Raw genomic sequence first — 19,254 nt, forward strand, 5'->3', positions numbered from 1 at the left:
TGAGGGTTGTAAATGGTAATTTTGTGACTCAGTTTTTCCTTCTACATTTATTAGTTGACATTCTATTACCATGGATAACTTTCTCATCTTTTTCATTTCTTTAATTAGTCTCAATATGGACTCATGAATTCTTTTTTTTAATGGGTTAAAATCCATTACTACCACTATTCATTTTGCTGTTCAAGTTGTTCCATACTGGGCCAGTGAGAGTCCCTTCAAAGAGATCCCAAATAAATACCTTTTAATATTTACAATGAGCTGTTGCTAACAATTTCAAATTGAACACAGGAAATAATACTTAGCACATACTTTGAAACAGCCAGAGTCTATTCTCTAATGAGTATTTGTGACTCACAGATAGGGTCTGTCTTCCTCGTAGCACACAGGTAACTCATAAAGATGAAATTTTTTCTATTCCCTACTATAATTCTACCTCTCTTTGACATCAAAAGAGACCTTGGCATCATGTGAATAATTTGTCCAAACAACATCATGGAGTGATACACAGATCACAGGTAAACATCAGTGACTGAACCCATGTGATAGGCCCTTTTGACAAACAAGAAAATAGAAAAGACAATTTTGAGAATGACCAGATTGGAAATCTTAACACACCAGGAAAAGGAAATCTTATTTTTCTTCATTTGAAAATATTTAAGCAGAAAAACACAGTGATCTAATTAAATGACTAATATTTCTTTAGGAAAAGAAAACTAGGAAATTGTCCAAGGCAAGAAAATAGCAGCTTCAGCAGAGTATAAAAGAAGACAAGCAGTAGAGGGATTTTCAAATTCACTAAGCTCACTCTCTTACTAATATCAGAACCTCCACCCTCTGACACCATGGTCAACTCCTGTTGTGGCTCCGTCTGCTCTGACCAGGGCTGTGGCCAGGAGACCTGCTGCAGCCCTAGCTGCTGCCAGACCACCTGCTGCAGGACCACCTGCTGCCGCCCCAGCTGTTGTGTGTCCAGCTGCTGCCACCCCTCCTGCTGTGGCCCCAGCTGCTGTGACTTCAGCTGCTGCAGGCCCAGCTGCTGCATCTCTAGCTGCTGCCGCCCCACCTGCTGCCAGACCACCTGCTGCCGCCCCTCCTGCTGTGGCTCCAGCTGCTGTGGCTCCAGCTGCTGCCGCCCCCCCTGCTGCATTCCTAGCTGCTGCTGCCCCTCCTGCTGTGGCTCCAGCTGCTGCCGCCCCTCCTGCTGCTGCCCCTCCTGCTGCCTGCGCCCAGTCTGTGGCCGGGTCTCCTGCCACACCACTTGCTATCGCCCCACCTGTGTCATCTCCACCTGCCCCCGTCCCATGTGCTGTGCCTCCTCTTGCTGCTGAGCCCCCTGCCCTGTGACCACGGTCTCTGTTTACCTCTGCCCCACATTTGTAGTCCCTCCTTTTGTGCTTTTAGAACACATGGAGTGGAAATGAGGTTGCTCAACTGAATTGGGCCTTAATTCCACTGAAGAAACCAATCATGCTGTTGAAGAAGATGGATACGGTGAAGAGCACTTATACAGTAACAGATTTTACTCTTTGACCTGACAATTGGTGAAATCATTCCCTAACTTCCCTTTTATAGGCCTTTTCTGTAACCTGATATATTTTTGTACCAAAATAAAGTTACTTCCCTGCATTAACAATTCAGTGTGATTGTTGCTCCCTTATGATTTTGTCTTCAGCTGGTAGGCAAGTGTATTTGACCTACACCTGCAGGATACACACATGGTCTTGTCACTTCTCAATAATAGTCAGGTTCCATTATTCACTGCCTGATTCTTACCTACGTGCCTCCTTATTTCATGGGCAAATCACCTAACACTATGAACCTGCCCTAGGAAAATAAACAAAAGAGTGAAAAGTAGATGTTTGGAAGACTGTAGATATATAAAAGCAAAAAGAACACAATACATGTTTCATGCATCACACCAGCCGCCATAGTTATGCAATGTATCATTCAGCACAGTCTACAAGTTTGTATTCAGGCTTGTACTCAATGACACTGATGTCATCCTTGCAGTAAATCAAATGTGCACTGATTCCGACTCTATTTGCAACAGGGCCTCAGTCATGTCTCATTTTTTTCTGTTGATAGAGAAGTTTCAGATCCTCATGCATTCAAGGGATAGGTAGGTAGCCTAGATGAGTAAAGCATGCCCTTGATAAGATGATGTGTTTGGTGGAAACTGGGATAAACTGTAAACTGCATGACCACATTAAGAGGGTATTCCTGAGTTCCTGTCAATTGCTTCCATGGGAAAACGGGGACGCAGTGTTCTCACTGAAAGGTGGGTCTGCTTTCACTGACCCTCCCAAAGGCCAGTTTCTTCACTCATTCATCCAAATGATATTTATTGAACATTTATTACATGGGAGGCACTGTTAAAGGTACTAGAGTAGCAGCAGAGACCAACACACAGAAAGCTCTCTATAGTAATAGAGCAGATATTCTAGTAGAGTTTATTTACTTTTAAATGTTTTTCTATACATTTGTCCACTCAGGTTTCTTTTTTTTTAATTTATTTATTTATTTGAGAGAGAGAAAGAGAGAGGGAGAGAGAGCACATGAGAGGGGGGAGGGTCAGAGGGAGAAGACTCCCCGCTGAGCAGGGAGCCCAATGCAGGACTTGGTCCCAGGACTCCAGGATCATGACCTGAACCAAAGGCAGTTGCTTAACCAACTGAGCCACCCAGGCACCCGTTCACTCAGGTTTCTACACAATATTTTTTCTCTGTGCTTTTACTTGTATGAATAAGACTGAGGTTTGAAACCCCTCTTTAGATGAAAGTATCTGTGATACATATGGGGACATGGTTGCCAAAAGATCAGTTTTACTAATGATGTGCCCCACCCTTCAACCCTAGGGCCACCGTAAGGTCGCCAAGTTAGGAGAGGGAGGTAGGGACACCTTCACTGATGAGGAACAGAATGGAGCTAAATCATTAATTACTCACTTGGGGTGAGAACTCACAGAAGGTAGGGCTCCCACACTACAACTCCTGAATCTAGTAAGTGAATTTGACAAGGACGTGAGATTTATATTATAAATTTATTTTATTTCTTATTAATTGTATTTTATATACTATCAATTATTTAATTAAAATTAAATAAGAGCAATTCTGTTTTCAAAAGCATCAAAAACATAGGATGTTGAGGGAAAAAGGCAACAAACATGGAAGAGTTCTGCCCCTACAGCTGCAAAATTTTAAAAAGAGAAATTAGAGAAGGTCTAGATAAATGGAGATGTATGCCATGTCCCTGGATTGGAAGGAGGTTTAGTGTTAAAATGTCAATTCTCCTGCAGTCTATCTAAAGATTCAATGTAATCCCAATAAAAAATCTCAGACTTTTTAGTAGATGCTTAGAAGCAAAGAACCTAGAATTTCTAAAGCAATCTTGAAAAATGAAACAAAGGGAAAAGTGACATAGAAAGTAGGTAAAGAATATATGTAATAGATATCCCAAAGGGAGAAACAAAGCAATGAAACATACTAAGAACTATAATTCAAATAAAGGAATAGTTGTATATACCTGGATAAATCAGCCCATGGTGGTAAAAACTGAGACATAATAATAACAATAAATGTATAACATATAATACTACATTATATTACATTATATTATGATGATATAAAACTACTGTATTTTAAAGAAAAAAATCATTTGAATATCTAGGCAAAATATCCATGTCAGTTAAAAGGAAAAAGAAACAGGATAGTGTTCACACATTTTGATGGCAACACTTCATGTCAGAAGATAGTAAAGTAACATTCTTAACACATTCAAGGAAAGAAAATGTGATCCCAGGATTTATATCCAGCCAAACCAAACTCCATGCCACAAATAAACTACTGTGAACATGAGAGACCTCAGGGAATATTCTCCCTGTGGGCCTATCCTAAGGCATTTGTTAGTGAATGAGCTTTAAACAAATGAGATGACTGAAGATATTGGAGGGATATCTACATGAAGACTAGCAGAGGGTGATATATAAATATATTATAGGCTGAATATAATGAGAAATACATACTTCTTATCTGTAGAACTAAGAATGAATGATGAACAGGCAAGAGGTGTATGATATCTGATGGCTAAAGACTGACCACGTAGATATAATACAATTTAAAAAAAAGAGGAAAAGGAAAGAGAATACATAAAGTAGAAAAATGTTGCTAATTGCCTAGATAGTAACAGATCTAATGCTGAAGCAGTGGAGGATGAAGAAGTAACTAAGTCATTTCAATATTCCTTAAAATAGAGAATCAAGTAACAGCAGCCAGAAAATCAGTCTCGTAGAGTATTATATACAAATGTTTTTTTTTTAAGATTTTATTTATTTATTTGACAGAGAGAGAGAGTGAGAGCAGGAACACAAGCAGGGGGAGTGGGAGAGGGAGAAGCAGTCTTCCTGCCGAGCAGGAGCCCGATGTGGGACTCAATCCCAGGACCCTGGGATCATGACCTGAGCCGAAGGCAGACATTTAACAACCGAGCCACCCAGGTGCCCTATACAAATGTTTTTTTTAAAGGTAACTGTTAGTATAAAATACAAACCTTGCTAAATGTCAAAGACATATTAGAAAAAGAGAGAATAAAGCAATAAAGGATTAGAGGTAAAGAGAAACAGAAAGAGGTAGAGATGTAGGTATTTAACATATATATTACATATGCATAACTCACTATGTGTTGTATGACACTATTCATTATATATTATATGTCACTATTCATTATGATACACATATAACAAACTACATATATAATAAATATTACATAACTAAAGTCAAACATATTGATCAATTGACCATACTGATACATGTAATAGGCTGAACTCACCTGTAAAAAGAAAAAGATTTTCAGATTGGCTAAAAAATAAAAACCCAACACTGCTGTGTACAAGAGATACAACTAAAACAACAGGTTTCAGAAGGTTAAAAGTAAAAGAATAAAGACATACCATAGAAAATGCAAATAAAATAAAGCAGAAGTCACAATTTTTATACCAAACAAGTTAGATTTTTACCAAAAAGCATTACAGGACACAAAGTGGGATACTTTATTATAGTAAAGGCTACAGTGAAAATATAACTACAAAGTTAAACTTCAGAAACAAATGGTGATGCAAGAATAAAAAGACACAAGCCAAAATCAAAGACTAACATACTGTGTACTTAAAGAAAGAACATATGAAGAAAAATTAATAAGAATACAAAATAACTACACATAATTAATAAGGTGGATCTTGCAGATATGGATCAAATTCACAACCCCCAAGGTAAAAAAGATACTTCAAGTGCACAGTATTATTTTAATAGGGAAAGCCTGAACACAACCCAAATGTCCATCAATAGGGGACTGGCTAAATAAATCACATTACGGCAACAGAATAGGACATTTTGTGGCTAAAAATGAAATGAATATCTGAACTATACTACTGTGAAATAACATAACTCTGGGATAAATTGTTAAGTGAAGCAAAGCAAATTGGAGTAAAGTGTATCTAGTGTACAACCATTTACCTAAGAAAACAAAGGAGATACAACTATGCAAATGCAAACACACTTATATTTAACATAGCAGTGGGAGGGAAAACCTTACATTATAAAAATGATTCTCTGTGGGGGAGGGAACGAATAGAAATAGCAAGACTTCCTTAAACATGCCTCACTTTGTAGAATTTATTTTGGGAGCATAAGTACGTAATTGCAAAACAACATTTAAATTTAAAGAGTGATTCCTAGAAAGTATTTTTTTAAAAAGTCACTGATGACATGCTCTGTTCCATGCATGATGAAAATACTATAAGGTTCAAGCATTCACCTCAGGTGTCTCTATCCAGCTGGAGACAGATAATCACATTCAGGTTACAGTAGATGTGAGAAGTCTGAGTGTTCCACAATGTGATATCAAACATAAAGGAGGAGCAGATGAGGTTTAAAAACAAAAAAAGAAGAAGAAGAAATGTCAAGGAAAACAAAAGGGAGGAGGGAGCCCTCTGGGCTGGAACTTAAAGAGAGAATAAGGAATTGCTGAGTTGATGTGGGAGAATGAACTTTCTAAGGATCTAAGGAGATGTAACAGCACAATCAAAGGTATACACTTCATAGGATTAGCAACCTAACACTCCTCTATGTGAACTCAGAGAATAATGAGTACTTCAAGGGTTCTTTAAGAAGAAAATTCAACACAGAAATTACAAAGCATTCAGCAGACTATCTGGTGCACGGCAAGCACAAACAGTTTCTGTGGTATCTCATTTTTCACAGTAAGTACATGAGCCTTAAATACATAATGCTTGTTTTGGACACTAATTCTTTGATGCTTTGAATATTTGCCAAAATCTTGCCTTTCAATATACCAGAGTTAAGTGCCTATACAAACAGCAAGGCTTATCTGTCTACATCTTCTTTAAGCAGAAAGACTTGAATTTGAATTATGGAAAGAGCACAAGAAAAAGATGCTTTAAATAAAATCTTCTATATAATGCAGAATCTATTACATAAGTTGGCCACTCAAAAGAAAGATCAAACCTGCCTACCTTTGGCATACTATATGTGGAAGAGACTCCTGAAGGAAAAAGTTCATTTCTGAAAATGGTTCTTTCAACAAAAAGGAATGAGTCAAAGCTACATCTTGAGGTAGAGTCATTACAATGAGTTTAGAACGCTGTTTGTGACCCTGACTCTCCAATCATCCAAGAAACACAGTCCAGTCCTCCCCATCCATTGTACACAAGTAATCCCAGTGATGAATCTTTCCTATTTCCTTATTAGCACTCCACCTGACAGTAGCATGCATTTTCCCACATTGAGAAAGAAAGAGAGAAAGAGAAAGAGAGAAAGAAAAGGAAAGAAAGGGTGAGGGAGAGAGACTTGGCACTGTAATAGCCATCCTCAAAATATGATCATGGAAAATAAAGAATGAAATCCATGATCATATTTTGAGGATGGTTATCACAATGACAATCCTCTCTCTCTCTCTCTGGTCAAAGTGGAAAAATGCATGCTACTGTCAGGTGGAGTGCTGATAAGGAAATAGGAAAGACTCATCACTGGGTGAAACAGGTGATGGGGATTAAGGAGTGCACTTGTTGTGATGAGCACTGGGTGATGTATAGAATTGTTGAATCACTATATCGTACACCAGAAACTAATATAACATTGTATGTTAACTATACTGGAATTAAAATAAAACAAAATATGATCATTGGAGTCATACACAAAAATGGGACACACAGAAAAAGTCGGTAATAGAATATCATATGACAGCTCCAACTTACAAGATACATTAGACAGAAAAAAAATGGGAATGTGGTTCAATGAATCAACGCTGCAGAAAAAGGGAAATGATGCTTTTCTTAGATACTGGCATATTTAACCTGATAAACATAATTATTGACTTAGTAACACTAATTGTTTCCTGGCAGGAATAATAACAAAAGTGTTCCTCACAGTAACATCAGCTACTCAGCAGAGTATAAAAGGGGACAGAGGTAAGGAGACATTCAAATTCAAGAAACCACCCTCGTGGAAACCCATTTGTACCCACTTGTGGAACCCCATTCCTTCCACTGACACCATGGTCGACTCCTGTTGTGGCTCCATCTGCTCTGACCAGGGCTGTGGCCAGGAGACCTGCTGCCGCCCCAGCTGCTGCCAGACCACCTGCTGCAGGACCACCTGCTGCCGCCCCAGCTGCTGTGTGTCCAGCTGCTGCCGCCCCTCCTGCTGTGGTTCCAGCTGCTGTGGCCCCAGCTGCTGCAGGCCCAGCTGCTGCATCTCTAGCTGCTGCCGCCCCTCCTGCTGTGGCTCCATCTGCTGCAGGCCCAGCTGCTGCATCTCTAGCTGCTGCCACCCCACCTGCTGCCAGACCACCTGCTGCAGGACCACCTGCTGCCGCCCCAGCTGCTGTGGGTCCAGCTGCTGCTGCCCCCCCTGCTGTGGCTCCAGCTGCTGCCGCCCCTCCTGCTGCTGCCCCTCCTGCTGCCTGCGCCCAGTCTGTGGCCGGGTCTCCTGCCACACCACTTGCTATCGCCCCAACTGTGTCATCTCCACCTGCCCCCGTCCCATGTGCTGTGCCTCCTCTTGCTGCTGAGCCCCCTGCCCTGAGACCACCATCTCCATTTACCTCTGCCCCTCAAATATAGACTCTTTTTGTGCCAACCATTAGGACACAGGAAGTGGGGTTAATGTTGCTCAACTGAGTTGCATCTCATGATTCCAATGAGCCCATCACAGTCCCACTGACTCTGTGAGCACATTCTGGCCTCAGTCCAAATTCTACTTCTGGACCTCTCCCTTTCATCCAAGTGTGAATTTTCTTACAACAAAGCAACTACAATGTTGTATTGACCAATTCTCCCAAATTCTCCTTAATTTTGAGGCACCAGCTCATCAAGCTCAAGGAGCTGAAGTTTGATTTCAGTATTTCTACATTACAGATTTTTATAGTCTCTCTCTTAATTGTCCAATGGATTCTCTTTTATAATTCTTATCCCCCAAATTTTCCTATGTTATAAACTCTATGCCAAAATAAACCACCACTTTCTTGTATGAAAATTCAGTGTGATGGTACTCTTCTATAAGATTTTCAATGCAGTCACTGGGTAATATATAAGACTGATGAGTCACTGACCTCTACCTCTGAAACCAATACATTATATGTTAACTAATTGAATTTAAATTAAAAAATAAAATAAAAAATAAATTAAAAAAAGATTTTCTGTACAGTCTGGACAACTATATTTTACCTACATGTGTAGCACAGACAATATGGCTTTGTCAATTTTACAAGAGGGAGAGCCCACATTAGTCACAGTTTTGGTTTCACTGGCAGTTTTAAGTTCTTAGATAAAACATATTCTTGGGAATTCATGGATAAAAATCTGTGAAAAACTTTTTTGGAAAACCTGTAAGCAATTAATGCTCCCTGGGACATCTTTTCCATATTATATATCTGTGAAAGCAGTTAATAATTAAAAGGAAAATGAAATTGAAAGTACCTGGGAGCAATTGATGACTTGTGAAAACATAACGAAAGGCTGAGGGTGATAAATCAGAGATTAAAGGACAGATGTAAAAGTCAGAGGTTTCACTGGCAGCATAGAAATTGACTCTCATAAAGGGTAAATAAAGCTGAGGACCAAGGCTAGGACTTCATTAGAGGAGGAGCAGAGCTCCAGAGGTGGTTGTTCATTCAGCCTAGGTAGTTCGGCCATGCCAAGGTAGAGAAGGGGACCCTGAGATATGAGATGGAGAAATCTGGATTGATGCACTTGAAGATCTTGAGTCCCCAAATTTCCCTGAACCCTCTGGGCTTGCAGAAGTGATCCGATTTCTTTGCTGACATTCAGTGCCACCTCCATTCGTGAAGATGATGCAGAAGCTTCACTCTTGAAAAACAGACAACACAAGCTCCTCTCACTACCTTCTCCCACCTCCCTTTGTCACAGACCAATAACTACGGTTAAGATACACAACTAACCCAGAGAATGGCTGAACCTGTTAATGGGAGACTATATCCCAAAAGATCTGTAGGACCGAAAGACTGCTTCAGAGATAGTGGTGTGCTTTGCCATCAGGAGGCCCATATTGTCCAGTTGTCTCCCTTTTTTTTGATGTTATCAGCTGTTGATGATCATTGCCTAGAACCATTATTTCATTTAGGCATAGCAAAATCATGATATTGTGATTCTATTATTCCCCTCCCTATTTATTAGCTGGGATAATTCCATAAAGAGAAACTTCACCTTGTCAACATTTAGTTATCCAGAGGAGTAGTACGTACAGGAAAGGCAAAATAATTGATTCTTTCCCTTTATTTACCAGTTTGCATCCCCCAAGGATGATGAAAGAGTTTGTTGTTTTTTTAAATTTTGCATTAATATGAACTCATGGATTTCAATATACTTGATGGTGAATCAATCCATTCCAGTTCATATCCCTCTACTGATGTTCAAATAAGCAACTTCAAGTTGGCCTCCAAGACCTTTTGACATGAATCTAGCACTCTGAAAATTCCTCACTTTTTCATATAACAGGATATTGCAGACTCGTTTAGACACTTCCTTCCCTAGACTTCTAATCAGCCATGTCTCTGAGGAGCCCAAGTTCCTTTCAGGAGGAAACAGTATTTGAGACCACAATTTGAAATATGCGGATGTTCATTACTACTAAATCACTTTCTTCTAGCTTTTTCAGCATTCACAACTAGAAAATAGGTATTTAAATGCTAAACCATGTCATGAGTTTCTACTGAGAACTACAGAGCTTCTATTTAACCTCATATATCTTATAAAACTCATTTCTCCTCTACCAAAAATGTCTCAGTGACAACAATGTATTTGCTCATTTTCTTTATTCTATAATGTTGGTCCAACAGTCTCAGGATAACATTACCAATACTAACAACAATACAGTTACTGAAAACAAACTTAAGACTGTTTTTCAGTTGTTTTACATATTTTTGATCTTAGAATAGTTGCTTTTTATGCATAAATATACAGTTAGGTTCCTTTGTTATTATTGTTTTAATGATTTTGAGATTAAAAATTTTTTAATTTTTTATTATGTTAATCACCATACATTACATCATTAATTTTTGATGCAATGTTCCATGATCCATTATTTGTGCATAACACCCAGTGCTCCACACAGAACATGCCCTCTTTAACACCCATCACCAGGCTAACCCATCCCCACAGCCCCCTCCCCTCTAGAACCCTCAGTTTGTTTGCAGAGACCATCGTCTCTCATACTTCCTCTCCCCCTCCGACTTATTCCCCTTCATTCTTCTCCCCCTGCTATCTTCTTTTTCTTTTTTCTTAACATATGTTGCATTATTTGTTTCAGAAGTACAGATCTGTGATTCAACAGTCTTGCACAATTCACAGCGCTCACCTTAGCACATAACCTACCCAATGTCTATCACCCAGCCACCCCGTGCCTCCCACCCCCCACCACTCCAGCAACCCTCAGTTTGTTTCCTGAGATTAAGAATTCCTCATGTCAGTGAGGTCATATGATACATGTCTTTCTCTGATTGACTTTTTTCACTCAGCATAACACCCTCTAGTTCCATCCACATTGTTGCAAAAGGCAAGATCTCATTCCTTTTGATGGCTGCATAATATTCCATTGTGTATATATACTACCTCTTCTTTATCCATTCATCTGTCGATGGACATCTTGGCTCTTTCCGCAGTTTGCCTATTGTGGACATTGCTGCTATAAACATTGGGGTGCACGTACCCCTTCGGATCCCTACATTTGTATCATTGGGGTAAATACCCAGTAGTGCAATTGCTGGATTGTATGGTAGCTCTATTTTCAAATGTTTGAGGATCCCCATACTGTTTTCCAGAGTGGTTGCACCAGCTTGCATTCCCACCAACAGTGTAGGAGGGTTCCCCTTTCTCAACTTCCCCGCCAACATCTGTCGTTTCTTGACTTGTTAATTTTAGCCATTCTGACGGGTGTGAGGTGGTATCTCATTGAGGTTTTGATTTGGATTTTCCTGATGCCAAGCGATGTTGAGCACTTTTTCATGTATCTGTTGGCCATTTGGATGTCTTCTTCAGAAAAATGTCTGTTCATGTCTTCTGCCCATTTCTTGATTGGATTATTTGTTCTTTGGCTGTTGAGTTTGATAAGTTCTTAACAGATTTTGGATTCTAGCCCTTTATCTGATATGTCATTTGCAAATATTTTCTCCATTTCTGTTGGTTGTCTTTTGGTTTTGTGGACTGTTTCTTTTGTTGTGCAAAAGCTTTTTATCTTGATGAAATCCCAAAGTTCATTTTTGCCCTGGCTTCCCTTGCCTTTGGCGATGTTTCTAGGAAGAAGTTGCTGCGGCTGAGGTCAAAGAGGTTGTTGCCTGTGTTCTCCTTTAAGATTTTGATGGACTCCTGTCTAACATTTAGGTCTTTCAACCATTTGGAGTCTATTTTTGTGTATGGTGTAAGGAAATGGTCCAGTTTCATTCTTCTGCATGTGGCTGTCCAATTTTCCCAACACCATTTGTTGAAGAGACTGTCTTTTTGCCATTGGACATTCTTTCCTGCTTTGTCAAAGATGAGTTGACCATAGAGCTGAGGGTCCATTTCTGGGCTCTCGATTCTGTTCCATTGATCTATGTGTCTGTTTTTGTGCCAGTACCATACTGTCTTGAGGATGACAGCTTTGTAATAGAGCTGGAAGTCCGGAATGGTGATGCCACAGGCTTTGCTTTTCTTTTTCAATATTCCTCTGGCTATTCGGGGTCTCTTCTGGTTCCATACAAATTTTAGGATTATTTGTTCCATTTCTTTGAAAAAAGTGGATGGTATTTTGATGGGGATTGCATTGAATGTGTAGATTGCTCTAGGTAGCATTGACATCTTCACAATGTTGGTTCTTCCAGTCCATGAGCATGAAACGTTTTTCCATTTCTTTGTGTCTTCCCCAATTTCTTTCATGAGTATTTTATAGTTTTCTGAGTACAGATCTTGTGCCTCTTTGGTTAAATTTATTCCTAGGTATCTTAAGGTTTTGCGTGCAATTGTAAATGGGATCAACTCCTTGATTTGTCTCTCTTCTGTCTTGTTGTTGGTGTATAGGAATGCCACTGATTTCTGTGCATTGATTTTATATCCTGCTACTTTACTGAATTCCTGTATAAGTTCTAGAAGTTTTGGGGTGGATTCTTTTGGGTTTTCCACATACAGTATCATATCATCTGCAAAGAGTGAGAGTTTGACTTCCTCCTTCCTGATTTGGATGCCTTTGATTTCTTTTTGTTGTCTGATTGCTGTGGCTAGGACTTCTAATACTATCTTCAATAGCAGTGGTGAGAGTGGACATCCCTGCCGCATTCTTGACCTTAAGGGGAAAGCTCTCCGCTTTTCTCCATTGAGAATGCTATTCGCTCTAGGTTTTTCATAGATGGCTTTTATGATATTGAGGTATGTACCCTCTATCCCTATACTCTGAAGAGTTTTGATCAAGAAAGGATGCTGTACTTTGTCAAATGCTTTTTCTGCATCTATTCAGAGGATCATATGATTCTTGTTCTTTCTTTTGTTAATGTATTGTATCACGTTGATTGATTTGTGGATGTTGAACCAACCTTTCAGCCCAGGGATAAATCCCACTTGGTCATGGTGAATAATCCTTTTAATGTACTGTTGGATCCTATTGGCTAGTATTTTGGTGAGAATTTATGCATCCATGTTTATCAAGGATATAGGTCTGTAATTCTTTTTGATGGGGTCTTTGTCTGGTTTTGGGATCAAAGTAATGCTGGCCTCATAAAATGAGTTTGGGAGTTTTCCTTCCATTTCTAGTTTTTGGAACAGTTTCAGGAGAATAAGTATTAATTCTTCTTTAAATGTTTGGTCGAATTCCCCTGGGAAGCCACCTGGCCCTGGGCTTTTGTTTCTTGGGAGATTTTTGATGACTGCTTCAATTTCCTAGTGATTATGAGTCTGTTCAGGTTTTGTATTTCTTCCTGGTTCAATTTTGGTAGTTGATACATCTCTAGGAATGCACCCATTTCTTCCAGGTTATCTAATTTGCTGGCATAGAGTGGCTCATAATATGTTCTTATAATTGTTTGTATTTCTTTGGTGTTGGTTGTGATCTGTCCTCTTTCATTCATGATTTTGTTGATTTGGGTCATTTCTCTTTTCTTTTTGATAAGTCTGGCCAGGGGTTTATCAATCTTGTTCATTCTTTCAAAGAACCAGCTCCTACTTCCGTTGATCTGTTCTACAGGTCTTTTAGTTTCTATTTCATTGATTTCTGCTCTGATCTTTATTATTTCTCTTCTCCTGCTGGGTTTAGGCTTTATTTGCTGTTCTTTCTCCAGCTCCTTTAGGTGTAGGGTTAGGTTGTGTATTTGAGACCTTTTTTCTTTCTTGAGAAAGGCTTGTATTGCTATACACTTTCCTCTCAGGACTGCCTTTGCTGTATCCCAAAGATTTTGAACAGTTGTGTTTTCATTTTCATTGGTTTCCATGAATTTTTTTAATTCTTCTTTAATTTCCTGGTTGACCCATTCATTCTTTAGTAGGATGCTCTTTAGCCTCCATGTATTGGAGTTCTTTCCAACTTTCCTCTTGTCATTGAGTTCCAATTTCAAAGCATTGTGGTCTGAAAATATGCAGGGAATAATCCCAATCTTTTGGTACCCGTTGAGACCTGATTTGTGACCTAGGATGTGATCAATTCTGGAGAATGTTCCATGGGCACTAGAGAAGAATGTGTATTCTGTTGCTTTGGGATGGAATGTTCTGAATATGTCTGTGAAGTCCATTTGGTCTAGTGTGTCGTTTAAAGTCTTTATTTCCCTGTTGATCTTTTACTTAGATGATCTGTCCATTTCAGTCAGGGGAGTGTTAAAGTCCCCCACTATTATTGTATTGTTGTTGATGTGTTTGCTTTTGTTATTAATTGCCTTATATAATTGGCTGCTCCCATGTTAGGGGCATAGATATTTACAATTGTTAGATCTTCTTGTTGGATAGAAACTTTATGTAGGATATAGTGTCCTTCTTCATCTCTTATTACAGTCTTTGTTTTAAAATCTAATTTGTCTGATATAAGGATGGCCACCCAGCTTTCTTTGGTGTCCATTAGCATGGTAAATGGTTTTCCACCCCCTCACTTTCAATCTGGGGGTGTCTTTGGGTCTAAAATGAGTCTCTTGCAGACAGCATATTGATGGGTCTTGTTTTTTAATCCAATCTGATAGCCTGTGTCTTTTGATTGGGGCATTTAGCCCATTTCCACTCAGGGAACTATTGAAAGGTATGAATTTAGTGCCATTGTATTGCCTGTAAGGTGACTGTTACTGTATATTGTCTCTGTCCTTTCTGATCTATGCTGCTTTTAGGCTCTCTCTTTGCTTAGAGGATCCCTTTCAATACTTCTTGGAGGGCTATTTTCATGTTTGCAAATTCCTTTAATTTTTGTTTGTCCTGGAAGCTTTTTATCTCTCCTTCAATTTTCAATGACAGCCTAGCTGGATATAGTATTCTTGGCTGCATATTTTTCTCGTTTAGTGCTCTGAAGATATCTTGCCAGTCCTTTCTGGCCTGCCAGGTCTCTGTGGATAGGTCTGTTCCCAGTCTAATGTTTCTACCATTGTAGGTTAGATATCTCTTCTCCTGAGCTGCTTTCAGGATTTTCTCTTTGTCTCTGAGACTCCTAAGTTTTACTATTAGATGTCGGGGTGTTGACCTATTATTATTGATTTTGAGAGGGGTTCTCTGTGCCTCCTAGAGTTTGATGCCTGTTTCCTTCCTCACATTAGGGAAGTTCTCTGCTATTATTTGCTCCAATATACCTTCTGCCCCTTTCTTTCTTCTTTTTCTGGGATCCAATTATTCTAATATTGTTTCGTCTAATCGTATCGCTTATCTCTCGAATTCTACCCTCGTGATCCTGTAGTTGTTGCTCTTTTTCTCAGCCTCTTTATTTCCATCATTTGGTCTTCTATGTCACCGATTCTCTCTTCTGCCTCATTTATCCTAGCAGTTAGTGCCCCCATTTTTGATTGCAGCTCATTAATAGCCTTTTTGATTTCGACTTGGTTAGATTTTAGTTCCTTTATTTCTCCAGAAAGGGTTTTTCTAATAACTTCCACGCTTTTTTCAAGCCCAGCTAGTATCTCTAAAGTCATGATTCTGAATTCTAGGTCTGACATTGTACTAATGTCCGTATTGAGTAGGTCCCTGGCTGACGGTACTACCTCTTGTTCTTTTTGCTGAGGTGATTTTTTTCGTCTTGTCATTTTGTCCAGAGGAGAATAGATGAATGAGAGAACAAAATGCTAACAGGTTAACAACTTCCCCAGCAAATATACTCTAAACAAATCAGATAAGACCTGAAACCAGGGGAAAAGAAAGGGAAAGAAAGGAAAAAGAGAGGAAAAAAAAAAAAAGAAAAAGATAAAAACAAAAACAGAACAATATAAAAAAAAACAGAATATGATGAAATATGATCAGGCTAGTGCATAGATCAGTGCCACACACTAGATTTTGCACGTATTTTGGTCTGTTAGAAAAAAGTGCCTCCTAAAATTTTAAAGGAAGAAAGACTTATATATGTACAAAATAAGGGTTGATACAATGAAGGGATGGAAGATGACTGTAAAGATGAAAATTATAAAAGATTTTATAAAAGGAATTGATAAGTTGTTTGAAAAAAGAAAGAAGATTTAAGAAAAAAAAGAAAAAAAAGGGGGAGAGAATGTGATCAGGCAGGAGACTAGAAGAAAGCCATACACTAGTGATTTAGGGTATATTTTGATATGTTAGAAGAAACTGTATCTCAAAATTTTAAAGAGAGAACAACTTATATATATATGCCAAAAATAAGGGTAACTACTATGAAGGGATAAAATATGACTCTAAAAATGAATAATAAAAAATGTTTTTTTAAAAAAGGGATTGATAAGATGTTAGTTGAAAAAGGAAAAAGAAAATTTTTTTTAAAAAGTTAAAAAATTAACTGAAAAATGAATGAATCATGGTAAAAAGAAAGCCATGAATTCTATGTGCAGTATTCCCCTAGCGCTGGAGTTCTCCCGTTCTCCTTGATCGGTAAACTTGGTCTTGGCTTGCTGGCTGTTCGTGCTGATCTTCTGGGGGAGGGGCCTGTTGCCGTGGTTCCCAAATGTCTTTCCCGGAGGCAGAATTGCCCTGCCCTTGTCGGTCCAGGCTAAGCAAGCTGCTCGGGTTTGCTCTCAGGAGCTTTTGTTCCCTGCAAGCTCTCGGTACAGCTTTGGAGGACCAGGATGAAAATGGTGGCCTCCCAATCTCCACCTGGAGGAGCTGAGAACTCAGGGCCCTGCTCCTCAGTGCGCCCCCAGAGAAAAGCAGTCACTCCCGTCTCCCTGGTCTCCGGCCACACTCCATGTTCACCCGGCCTGTGACCGAGTGTTTCTATCTCTGGCACCTGACCCCCTGTGGAGTCTCCAAATCCAGCAGATCCCTGCGGTGCGCTCCCGCGCTGCTCCTCTCAGGGGAGGAAGGGGAGTCTCCCCAGCTCTGCCGCTTGGTGGGTCCCTACTGGAGGAGCAGTGGCCTGACTGGGCCGCGGATCACGGTTTATGGCAACCCTGAGCTGAGAGCCCGTGCCTCGGCTCCGTCTCTGCAGCCGGCTTCCCCGCTCCAATACCTGGGAGCTCTGCTGCACTCAGGCACCCCTGTTTTTCCTGTGACCCTGAGGGTCCTGAGACCACACTGTCCCGCGAGGGTTCCACCCCCCGCTTAGCCACTGGAACAACGACCCTCAGCGGAGCCGACTTCTAAAAGTTCCGATTTTGTGCTCTGCGGTTCTATCACTTGCCAGAAGCAGCCGATGGAGGCCCCCTCCCCCGCCGTCTATCCTCCCGCATATCGCCTCCGATTCACTTCTCTGCACGTCCTACCTTCCAGTAAGTGGTCGCTTCTCTGTTCAGAGAGTTGTTGCTACTCTCTTCTTCGATCTCCTGTTGAGTTCGTAGGTGTTCAGAATGGTTTGATCCCTATTCAGCTGAATTCCTGAGACCAGACGAAATCCAGGTCTCCTACTCCTCCGCCATCTTGCTCCCTCTCCTCGAGATTTAAAAATTTTTTGTTTTATAACCATGGAAAATATTGACATGAGTCCAAAGTCAAACCTACAGAACGAGTCATATTCCAAGAATTTAGCTGTTATCCTCTCTTCTCCACTCTATCTCCTCTACCTTTTCTGAGTCAACTTTAAAAAAAATTATGACTATACTTCCATCATTTTTTCTTTTCAGCTTTATTAAGCTGAGAATTGACATATAAAATCGCACAATTGACAATCGTACAATTGACATATAAAAATCGCACTTAACGTACATAATTTGTTGTGATACATACTGATGAAATCAACACCACCATCAAGGTAATGAACATCTATCACCCCCTTTGTAATTCCTTCCCATCCCCTCCCCCAGGGAACTACCAATCCACTATCACTATAAATTTGTGTCCACTTTCTAGAATGTAATGGAATCCTACCATTGTGTACTCTGTCTTGCCTGGCTTTTCACTCAGTATAATTATATTGAAATTCATGTTGTCATGTGCATCACTAGTTGTTTTCTGTTTATTTTTCTGTATTTTCCAAGTTTATGTTTTACTTTAACCATTCTGTCTCCAGCTTGCTCCTGTGCACCTGTGTGTGCGTGCCCTCTGAGGAATATGGAATGCTTCACAAATTTGTGTGTCATCGTTGTGCAAGGGCCATGCTAATCTTCTCTGTATTGTTCCAACTTTAGTATATGTGGTGCTTAAGTGAACACTAGTGCACTTCTTTTTATGACTGAGTAGTCTTTCACAGTATGGAGACATGGCATTTGTTTATTCACCTGTTGGTAGACACTTGGGTTGTTTCCCAGATTTCTTTATATTACAAATAAAATCTCCATGAACATTTGTGAACAAGTCTTTATATGGACATATCATTTTAGCTTTATTTTTTAAATTTTAATTCCAGTGTAGTTAACAGTGTTATAGTAGTTTCAGGTATATAATATAGTGATTCAGCAATTCCATATATTAGTGCTCATCAAGGTAAGTGTACTCTTTTTTTTTTTTAAGATTTTATTTGACAGAGAGAGACACAGCAAGAGAGGGAACACAAGCAGGGGGAGTGGGAGAGGGAGAAGCAGGCTTCCCACAGAGCAGGGAGCCCAGGACGCTGGGATCATGACGTGAGCTGAAGGCAGACACTCAAAGACAGAGCCACCCAGGCGCCCAACGTAAGTGTACTCTTAATCCCCTTCACTTATTTCGCCCATCCACCTACCCACCTCCTCTCTGGTAACTACCTATTCTCTATAGTTAAGAGTCTGTTTTTTGGTTTCTCTCTTTTTCCCCTCTTTGTTCATATGATTTTATTTCTCTTGGGGAAATACTTTGGGGTGGAATGGCTAAGTCATATAGTGTCTTTAACTCTTTAAAATAAAAACTGTTTTACAAAGTGATTGTGCAATTTTATGTTCCTTCCTTGTATGAAAGTTCCAATGGCTTCATGTTATCACCAACACTTCGTAAGGTCAATCTTGTTAATGTCAACCATTCTAGGGTGTGTATGGTATTATCTCATTGGGGTTTTAATGTGAATTTTTCTAATGATTAATGAAGTTAAACATCTTTTCATGGGTTGACTTTCCATCTGTATATTTGCTTTGATGAAGGTCTATTCAAATCTTTTGCCCATTTTTGTTAGGTTGCTTATTATTGACTAGTAAGAATTCCTTATATGTTCC

General features: G+C 39.6%; 1 protein-coding gene and 1 non-coding gene across 6 annotated transcripts in view; one reads left to right on the plus strand and one right to left on the minus strand.

Moving 5' to 3' along the window:
* Window positions 1-7,566: 7,566 nt before the first annotated feature.
* The window catches only part of LOC114203607 (uncharacterized), a 36,736-nt gene continuing 25,048 nt past the window's right edge, over window positions 7,567-19,254 (plus strand). For 2 of the 5 annotated variants that reach the window (XM_088020763.1, XM_088020768.1), the window contains exon 1: window positions 7,567-7,901. In XM_088020763.1, coding sequence (XP_087876889.1) covers window positions 7,567-7,901 — 335 coding nt within the window. Of the gene's footprint in view, window positions 8,083-19,254 lie in introns of those variants that run through there. The other 3 variants (XM_028089848.2, XM_088020761.1, XM_088020762.1) reach the window with 3 other exon arrangements.
* LOC114198515 (U6 spliceosomal RNA) lies at window positions 18,179-18,285 on the minus strand. The gene has a single exon (XR_003607130.1). It is a non-coding gene; the product is annotated as a U6 spliceosomal RNA (small nuclear RNA).

This window comes from Eumetopias jubatus, unplaced genomic scaffold (genome assembly GCF_037043125.1).
Source record: "Eumetopias jubatus isolate StellerSeaLion01/CBP00866 unplaced genomic scaffold, mEumJub1_p1.0 scaffold_160, whole genome shotgun sequence".
NCBI lineage: Eukaryota > Metazoa > Chordata > Mammalia > Carnivora > Otariidae > Eumetopias > Eumetopias jubatus.